Here is a 9,718-nt window from a genome sequence, read left to right as displayed (position 1 = left end):
TTCAACTGTGTTTTGTGAAATTTGTAATGAGTCTCAGTTAAGTTGATGTCACAGAAGTTTCTGAATCAACCATTTAGATTGTTCAACAAACAGATTTACTCAGGTAAAGATGGTAAGCTGGAGCACTGGTACCCTTCTAGTTCAGTTTAAGTTTTTAGACAAATATTCCCTCATTCAGTTGCAGTTTCTGCTTACATTATACATTATTTAGCTGCAAATGTTTAGCTGCAAGTAGCAAAGTCCAAAAGTGACAACATTTCCACTGCACTCTCTCCAGAAATGGCATATAGAACTTTTGATCAAATTAGACATTTATCCTTGAAAAATCCATGAAAATCTTTAATTGTACCTTTTATAACATTGTGGTGGGGCGTGGTCTGCGGTGCCGTGCAGGGAGGGCGGACGCACCTGCACGGCATCCTTAATCACGCCCGCCTAGTTAAAAACACGGGGACTCAGGGGTTTGGGGATTGTTGTGGTGAGATGTAAATAAAGATGGCTCCGAATGATACTCCGTGGTCCCGCCGTGCCTTATTCTCGCCACATTGGTGCCGAAACCCAGGAGGCAGCACGGCGGGTCCGTATCGGAGCCAGGGAATGGAGGAGCTGGCCCAGATGGTGGCCGAAATGGCGGCCGCCCAGCGGGAGCAGGCGGCGGCGGAGGGAGTAGTAGTGACGGAGGAGTCGCGCGATGGGCTGCTCCAGCGGGGAGCGACGGCAGTGACGGATGGACCGCGCAAGGAGCTGGAGGTCCCCGTGCCAGGGGAGCCTGCTCGAGTGGAACTGGCGAGCGAGGCGTGTGCCACGCTTGAGATCGCCGTGCTCACCAGATCGGCCTCACCACCACCAGAGGCCAGTACACGCCACACCTCTGCCCAGCCACCTGTGAGCTGGGGCTCACGACTGTGCCGGCCGCGCCGGGTGCACACGCCACGCGTCCGACTTCCGAACCAGCTTGGCCTGCACCGCTGGATTCGCGGGCGGCCACCTGAACTCGCACCTCCCCGTCGCTTGGCCGGGGCCTGGGGGCGCCAGCTGTCCGGGCTGATTCCCTCTCCCACTGGCGGTGGGGGAGTAGGTTCGGCCGGATGGCTCCCCAGCCTCAATCAGGCGATGGGGGTATGTGGTGGGGCGTGGTCTGCGGTGCCGTGCAGGGAGGGCGGACGCACCTGCACGGCATCCTTAATCACGCCCGCCTAGTTAAAAACACGGGGACTCGGGGGTTTGGGGATTGTTGTGGTGAGATGTAAATAAAGATGGCTCCGAATGATACTCCGTGGTCCCGCCGTGCCTTATTCTCGCCACAAACATTTTAACAAGTTACTGTCTCCTGCTGCATGTTTCTTGTTTTGGCTTAACTTCATCAGCTCAAAAAACACACCGTGCTGTGGTTTACTGAAAGAACTCATGTACAGGACACACTGAAAGCAGGTTTACAACGTTTAATTAACAAAGTCAAGATCAGTTAACAACAGCTGAACGAAAGATTTACTTTTTCTCGTCGATAAAATGGTCAGATGAGGTCCATGCCAATGTGCTCAAATGGTACCTCCATTAAGGGCAGTAAGGGCATAAAGGCACTTTTGGAATGGCCAGCTGGTTCACCAGCTGACACCACTGGACGCACAACATCAGCGCACATCCAAACAGATTCTTGGCCAGTAAAATCGGTCAATTTTTGGGTCCAGAGTCTTATCTTATTCCAGGTGACCAGCCATCGAGTTGTAACGAGCCACCTAAAAAAATCATTTCTCAGTGGCTCTTCTGCGACCAACAAGTAGATGTGTTCTTCCATTTTACAAGTGTCACGACACGCTCAACATGGTCTGTCGTTACAAAATGTGGAAATGTCAGGGCGCACTATTTGACTATCAGCTCTCATCATTTGATCAAAGGGCGAATTGCATAGTGCCATTATCTTCTGTGTAGCGAATTGCTGGAACCGGCAAGCTGAACGCGGCCCAAACGCCACGTGTCCCTATTGGCTGTGTGTGCAGCCCAGCATACTGCCCTATTGAGCTACCAAACCCCAACCAATCAGTTTTGAGATTTAAGGGGTATGCTAGCCGCCAGCTAACCGCAGCCGTTACTCTATGCATTTCCCCCCGATCTTTCATTTCCACCAGTACTATGGGGTATTTGTGAATATCCATGACTGAGCCGGACAGGTCGCCAGCTGATCTTTGGCCAGGGTGATGGCAGTTTCGAGGTTCACCGGCTAGTGATAGCAGACTCACTTCACTGTCCTGGCCGGTAGCCCCCCCCCACAAATTTCTCTAGCACTACCATTTTCAGCAATCCAGCCTTTCTAAGTGTGGGGCCAGGCTGCAGCCACCTGGTTTAGGCAGAGGACTGGTCCTCCAGCCCCATTTGCCCCATGAAAGTTGCTGTGATGGTCTTCTGGAGAGACTGATGGCAGCCACTTGCAACAACCGGAGGGCACGTTCCTTCCCTGGCCACCAACACACATAATGTCACATAAACAGAAGCAGAAACTGCTGGTAAGTCATCAAATACACTCATGGCTGAACACCAACACAACTGAGTGAAGTAAAACATTAACTTACGGTCTTATGAACGCACACACTGTCCGTTGTTTGGCTGCCGTTTGTCTCTGAACTAAAGTTGCGGACATGCACCCCGATGGTGCATTCAGGGGGCATAGGAAATCCCATACACAACCCTAACCCTTTTGTACAATAGGTGCAATTACTAGTAGGCTGAAGGGTTGCGCTAGGGGCCATCTGTAGAGATGTAGGGTCAACAACCTGTCTGTGAACGTGGACAAAACAAAAGAGATGATTGTTGACTTCAGGAGAGCACAGAGAGCTCACTTCCCACTTAACATCACTGGATCCTCTTTGGAGGTCGTCAAGAGCACCAAATTCCTTGATGTCCACCTGGCGGAGAACCTTTTCTGGTCCCTTAACCCAAGCTCCATAACTAAGGAGGCCCAACAGCATCTCTACTTCTTGCGGAAGCTGAGGAAAGCCCATCTCTCACCATCCATTCTCACCACCTTCTACAGAGGGATTATCGAGAGCGTCCTGAGCAGCTGCATCACTATCTAGTATGGTAACTGCACCGTATCAGATCGCAGTACCCTACAACTAATAGTGAGAGCAGCTGAGAAGATCATTGGAGCCCCTCTCCCCTCCATCATGGACACTTTTAGCACCCGCTCCATCCGCAAAGCCACCAGCATTATGGAGGACCTCACACACTCTTCACCCTGCTGCCTTCTCGAAAGAGGTACCAGCAAGCCGTCAGACTCCTGAACACTCAGTGACTGGACTGATACACACACACACACACCTTCACACATCGCTACCAAGCACTTATCTGCAGTATCTCACACACACACACACACACACACACACACACACATATAGGGCTGGGCTATATCATACCGTTCACGGTAATACCGGTGTAATTTTGGGCAACGATAGGAAAATGAAATATCGTGATAGAATATGGGTAAAACGCGCATGCGCAGTGCCTATGTTTACATACGCACATGGCGGCGACACAGAATGAGAAGAGCGAAAGTGGAGCATTACGGCTATATTAGGCAGGCGCCTCGCGGAGTGATACGTACTGTGCTTCAACATAATATTACTGTATTGTGTGTGTATAACCTCTTTTTAAGTTTAGTGGATATTATACATTGTTATGCTCAGGATATGTCGGCCAATTTCCACTGGAAATGCCTTTTGGTTAAACTGTCAGCAAGGAATTTGCATTGTTACATTTTTATATAACTTTAATGCACATAAAAACAGCTGCTTGTTTAAGTGAAAATACATTGATGGTTTTTTTGCACTAATAAAGTTGTGTAGTTGTAAAGTATTTTGTCTAGTGTCAGTTATATCGTCAGTTATATCGTTATCGCAAATTTTCAAATGTATATCGTGATAAATATTTTTGGTCATATCGCCCTGCTCCACACACACACACACACACACACACACACCAAGTTACTTTTGCACAATACTCAGCATTTTGCACATATCCATTGCACTGTCTTGTCTTGTTTATTTTTGCAATTTTTTGCACATTGCACTGTACATTTCAAGCATGTACAGTGGGGTTGCTTGGAGACGAGTACCACACAGTTCCAATGAGCATACATTCCAAAATATGCAAACTAGCCCCATACATTATGATGACATATGTTCAGGGTATGAACATTCTATGCTGAAAGCTTATAAATATACAACTATTGAACTTGTTTTCAGTTGAACTTTTGCATAGCACAGAAGATTTTCACTGCGATCAAATTAGGTTCAAAGATGTTCAAACGCTTTTTTCTCAGAAAGGTAAGTTTGACGAGACTTGTAGCACATTTCTCTGTATATTTTCTTACAGTAAATAAGCATTTTGAAGCTTTTAATGGAGCTTCATAGATGATTTTTGTAAAAACTGAATTTTGAACCAAATGAAGTATTTTGTATTTCATACCATAAACTTTAAAACTCAAATTGAGGCATGAATAAATTGTTTTTAATTTATTTAAACATATTCATATCGGTCCACTTCATGAGTCGATAGCTCACTAAATTGATAAATAATCTAAAATAATACCAAATTTTCTAACTGGACACTTTTCATGTAGAGCCTCCCTTGGAATGTTTGTTTTATGCCATTACTGATGTTGGTTTTCTTCTTTCTAAACAGAGATCAAAAAACCAAAACGTGGCAGAGAAGGAAATTCCTTCTACGTCTCAACAGAGGTAAAGAAATGTGACTCTTTAATCCAATGTTGCCGGAGATATTTATAGCAGTGGTTTAGTGTGAGCTGTTTTATTTCCCTTTTATTGTTGTTTTTCTTCCGCCTTGTGTGTTTATATCGTTTTTACTACTTCTAGTTTTGTCTATTATTTATATCGATTCAGAGATTAGTTGAAAATATAGAGTGTAAATGTACAAAATACATGATTTTGTTCATTTTGGTATTTCATAACAGTTATTATTTTTTATTTGCAATATCCAGGATGCGCTCCTTGTTAAAAATTTCCACTTTGAAAAATAACATTTACACTTTTGTCCTCGATCAGCGTCCCGGATGCTTCTGTTGCTGCCACAACACCTAACCATGAAAATGGTATAAAGAAGAAGAAGAAAATAAAATGGAGACACTTCTTCTGCTGTTTCTCGGTTTGCTTTTACAGAAGACATATGAAATGCATATTTTCCTTAAAATGTATTTGTTAATTTTAAGTGACTTTTCTTTTTTAATAACATTATGTTTGTTCGTTCTCTACAGGAAACTGACAGCGATACAGAGGCAGAGACCCCCACTGTAAAGCCACAGAAAAAGTCCCGCTGGTCTATTTTCAAATTCTGGAAGGTATGTTTTATGGAAAGAGTCACTATCATCAAGCATTTATTCATCACAATGAAATGGGAGCAATTAAGAGCAATGAAGCACACAGCTATGTCCTGTCTTTTGGTTTCTTTCTACAGAGAAGAAACCAGGTTGCTCCAGAAACAACAGGGGAACCTGATAAAAAGAGTGACAAGTAAGGGAAACTTTAATCTTCTCACTTTAAAGAAAAAATCTTTTGGGATCCTTCTGGTTGCAGATTTGATACTTAATCTTCTATATATTTGTATATTTTTGCAGATTAAAGAACATGCAGCAGGACTGTACACCTGCCGAGGCAGCACCACCAAAAGAAGACTGCCTAGAAACAAAAGGTCGAGAACTGGTTGCTTCAGAAACAACAGGGGAACCTGATAAAAAGAGTGACAAGTAAGGGAAACTTTAATCTTCTCACTTTAAAGAAAAAATCTTTTGGGATCCTTCTGGTTGCAGATTTGATACTTAATCTTCTATATATTTGTATATTTTTGCAGATTAAAGAACCTGCAGCAGGACTGTACACCTGCCGAGGCAGCACCACCAAAAGAAGACTGCCTAGAAACAAAAGGTCGAGAACTGGTTGCTCCAGAAACAACAGGGGAACCTGATAAAAAGAGTGACAAGTAAGGGAAACTTTAATCTTCTCACTTTAAAGAAAAATTCTTTTGGGATCCTTCTGGTTGCAGATTTGATACTTAATCTTCTATATATTTGTATATTTTTGCAGATTAAAGAACATGCAGCAGGACTGTACACCTGCCGAGGCAGCACCACCAAAAGAAGACTGCCTAGAAACAAAAGGTCGAGAACTGGTTGCTCCAGAAACAACAGGGGAACCTGATAAAAAGAGTGACAAGTAAGGGAAACTTTAATCTTCTCACTTTAAAGAAAAATTCTTTTGGGATCCTTCTGGTTGCAGATTTGATACTTAATCTTCTATATATTTGTATATTTTTGCAGATTAAAGAACATGCAGCAGGACTGTACACTTGCTGAGGCAGCACCACCAAAAGAAGACTGCCTAGAAACAAAAGGCCAAGAACTGGACATCAAGCCTCCACTGAACAGTTCAGAGGACCTAGTACAGGTCATAACTACAGACAATCCCAGGTAAGTGCTTTTAATATTTTGGCCGATTGCTGATCACAATAAGAATTAGATGTTTGAATGCTTTTCTCCAGAGAGACAATGTTTGTTTGTTGTCCTGTTGTGCTTGCTATGCATCCCTGACTCCTTTCTTCTTTCTGCATGCAGCAGCACCCATAAGGAATGTGGTGAAAGTTCCAACCAGGTTAGAAACACCACTGAACATAGTGAGCCATCAGACCTGAGTTGGGACACTTTGCTTATGGAGTTTCTGGCACAAGAGGATGGATTGGAGCAGGTGTTTGACATGTAAGAGAAAAACGTCCTCCAAAATGTTTAAACTTCAAAGCTCATGCATACATGCACATACACTGCTTAGCTTCTTGACATCTTTCCTAATTGTGTGTTTGTGTTTTTACCTTTTTGCAATAGTTTAGGGAAAAATTTGAAGGATAGAAAAAAAAAGAAAAATAAAGTTCAGACTGTGGACCGCTTCGGGTGAGTACACGTGGTGCACGAGGACCAAAGCTCTCTTTGTCAAAGTGGAAATGAGTTATTTTACACTGATAGTGTAAACTTTGTGTATGTGTGGCAGGTTTCCAAACATTGTAAACAGCTGCTACATGAACTCCTGCCTGCAGAGCCTCTTCAACAATGAGGAGTTCATTAGAGATGTCAGCCGTCAGGAGACTTTGTGGAGAGCAGTCCCAGAAGCTCGGCTCTTAAGGTGCGCTACGTCAACCTTCTACTTTCTTCAGAAACCTGAAGAACAAAGATATCTAACACCAGAAATGTCTGTTTACCCTTTCCTTTTTACAGAAGGCTCATGAACATCAGGAACTGTCATCAATCAAGAGATTATGACCTTAAAAAACGCCGCCTAATGTCTTTTAAGAAGGCATTCAGCCAACAGGTTCCTGAATACGAAGGCAGTGCACAGAAAGTGCGTCAGCTATTTGGACATTTTGTTTTTTGCTTTACCTTCTAATGTTTATGTTCTAAATCTCCTCTGTGTTTTTCTTTCAGGACGCTCATGAATTCCTAACCTTTTTCCTCAATGAGGTGAAAAGCCTCTCACCTCACCTGAAGAGGGAAGCAGCTCTCCTGGGCCGAAGTTATACCTGCCCAGTAGAAGACCATCATGTTTTCAAAATGGAAAACATGAGGACATGCAAGAGGTAAGCCAGTCTTTCAGAAACACAGGGCTGATTGCAACATTTTCATATACCTCTTTTCCACCTACTTGATCGTTACTTTAACTACGTTACTCCTTAAATGTGTAGCTGCAGTCACCAGTCATCACAACAGGAGGAATTTACAAGCTTGTCCCTTGACCTGGTTCCAGAGGGGTCTGTTGAGGACATGTTAGGGACATACTTGAAGGTAAGATCACAAATTCCAGTAGAGATGTAGTATCACTGATCTTGTGTGTGCGCATAGGTTGTGATTCTTTTTTTCTACCATAAAGCCTGTTTTCTCTTTGCCGTTGTTTAGGAACAAAAAATCGAATTTACCTGTGACTGTGGAGGGACGACCTCGGAAGTGAAGCAGTCTTTTGATACACTGCCAAGGTGAGTAAGGTCACATCAGAATTGATCGACTGACCTGATTTCCAAACTGTGGCGCACTAAACATCAGAGTTTTTAAGACAACACTTGAGCAGTCATTTTCTCCCATCTTCGGTTTGTGTTTGACACTCATTCTTCTTATTTTGTACCTTGGGTTTTTTTTTCTTTTCTGCCAGAGTTCTCATCTTTCACCTGAAGAGGTTTGGCTTTACAAAAACCCACAAGCTTCAGAAGGTGAATGACCCCGTCAGGCTGCAGAGGGACTTGGTGGTGTCATCCAAACAGGTAAAAACAGACTGCAGAACATCTCAGAGAATCAGCTTAATTATCGCACTGATGTGAGACTTTATGAAACTGATCTTTGGATTTGTTCCTTCTCAGGGTGATGGCCGTTATGAACTCATAAGCATCATTAGTCACTATGGAGGCACAGAATCAGGTAAAACAACTGACTTGTTACAAACAGAAAATGCTACTTTTGAGTGAAGGACTCACACACAAAAGCTTTTGATGTTTTAAGAAGCACTAAGTCCAAACCACTGTTTGCTTGAATCAGTTGACTTTTAGAAGTTGGATTCATTTGTCTTAATGTGATCTTAGGACACTACATCTGTCATTCTGTGCATCCTGAGGAGAGCCCACAGTCTACATCAGATCATTGGCTCACCTATAATGATGCACGGGTGCTCCACACAACTGGATCGGCAGTTTTTGAGGAACAGCAGCAGTCTGCCTACATCCTGTTTTACAAGAGAAACGTAAGAAGACACAGCAGCTGAGAGAATTTTGAAATGTCCTATTACCTTGTTAATCATTTTTCTCTTCATTCTAAAACAGGGTGTGGAAGCAAGTTAGAGCCATCATCGTGCTGAGAAGGAACAACCGTCGTCTCAGACCGCTGGTAAGTATTGCCCTTAGGAGGAAGGGTCCTCCCAGAGAGCCTGGTTCCTCCCAAGATTTCTTCCTCCAGGAGGGAGTTTTTTCTTGCCACCGTCGCCCCACATTCACCGGTCATTCACTAGTAGTGCACCACTACTAGAGATAGTCAGGACCAGTGTTTGGCTTGCTCTCTGGGAACAACAAATAAATTAATAATAAAATAAAATAAAGATATTATTGTCACGGGCTGAAAGCAGGGACTCAAGCGCAGAGCAGGTTGATGTCTCAAAACACAATTTATTTACACACCCGTGCAATAATATATACAGTGACGGGAAATTCAGGGTTCCAGGGGATTAGGGGAAGGCTCTCTCTCTCTCACGCTCGCTCACGTCCTCACACACGTTCGTACCGCGGGGAGGTCACAGGTCCGGGAAGATAAGCTGGAACAGGGAAAGGGAGATATCACTCACAAATCACGAAGGCATAAAGGTGTAAGACCACGGGAGCTGGAAAGGTAGACTAACGTCAGTAGCGCAATCATCCCGCGATGAGAGGATCTGTGACCCAGCCTCAAATAGAAGACGGATAATCAGCTGATCGCCAACAGCTGTGAGAGCCAAGGGCGGGAGCCAGCTGTGAGCTCCGCCCAGGCAGAGAGATAGGGGGAGAAAGAGAAAAAAAACACAAGTGTAGCCTTGTGAGGCCGGCTGGGCAGGCACGGGGACCATGACAATTATTTACTTATTTATTTATTTTTTATTAAAATTAACGTAACAACAAAAACAAAAATAACTAATAAAAACTAATTAACTAAGTA

At 43.7% G+C, this 9,718-nt stretch overlaps 1 protein-coding gene across 2 annotated transcripts; it reads left to right on the top strand.

The window, feature by feature from the left end:
- Positions 1 to 6,099: 6,099 nt before the first annotated feature.
- On the top strand, positions 6,100 to 9,718 carry LOC146557995 (ubiquitin carboxyl-terminal hydrolase 37-like). Of its 2 annotated transcripts, XM_085247108.1 has the most exons (13): positions 6,100 to 6,221; positions 6,326 to 6,475; positions 6,620 to 6,760; positions 6,884 to 6,949; positions 7,047 to 7,178; positions 7,271 to 7,394; positions 7,478 to 7,629; positions 7,735 to 7,834; positions 7,946 to 8,022; positions 8,196 to 8,304; positions 8,401 to 8,458; positions 8,620 to 8,777; positions 8,857 to 9,718. In XM_085247108.1, the coding sequence occupies exons 1-13, from the start codon at positions 6,103 to 6,105 to the stop codon at positions 8,872 to 8,874; spliced, it is 1,404 nt and encodes a 467-aa protein (XP_085103234.1). In that variant the 5' UTR covers positions 6,100 to 6,102; the 3' UTR covers positions 8,875 to 9,718. The 2 variants fall into 2 exon arrangements, with proteins under 2 accessions (XP_085103234.1, XP_085103235.1); XM_085247109.1 differs by lacking the exon at positions 6,100 to 6,221 and having other exon boundaries at positions 6,623 to 6,760.

The sequence above is a fragment of the Mchenga conophoros genome, linkage group LG15 (assembly GCF_057382185.1).
Source record: "Mchenga conophoros isolate Kocher_MC1m ecotype Shallow Benthic linkage group LG15, M_conophoros_male_GT1.1, whole genome shotgun sequence".
NCBI classification, from domain to species: Eukaryota; Metazoa; Chordata; class Actinopteri; order Cichliformes; family Cichlidae; genus Mchenga; species Mchenga conophoros.
This window is presented reverse-complemented; position numbering and strand designations above follow the sequence as displayed.

Coding starts and splice junctions, on each gene's coding strand:
- LOC146557995 (XM_085247108.1), top strand. CDS start 6,103: ATGCAGCAGGACTGTACACCTGCCGAGGCAGCACCACCAAAAGAAGAC. Junction 6,222..6,325: donor CCTGATAAAAAGAGTGACAA/GTAAGGGAAACT, acceptor ATATTTTTGCAG/ATTAAAGAACATGCAGCAGG. Junction 6,476..6,619: donor ATAACTACAGACAATCCCAG/GTAAGTGCTTTT, acceptor TTCTGCATGCAG/CAGCACCCATAAGGAATGTG.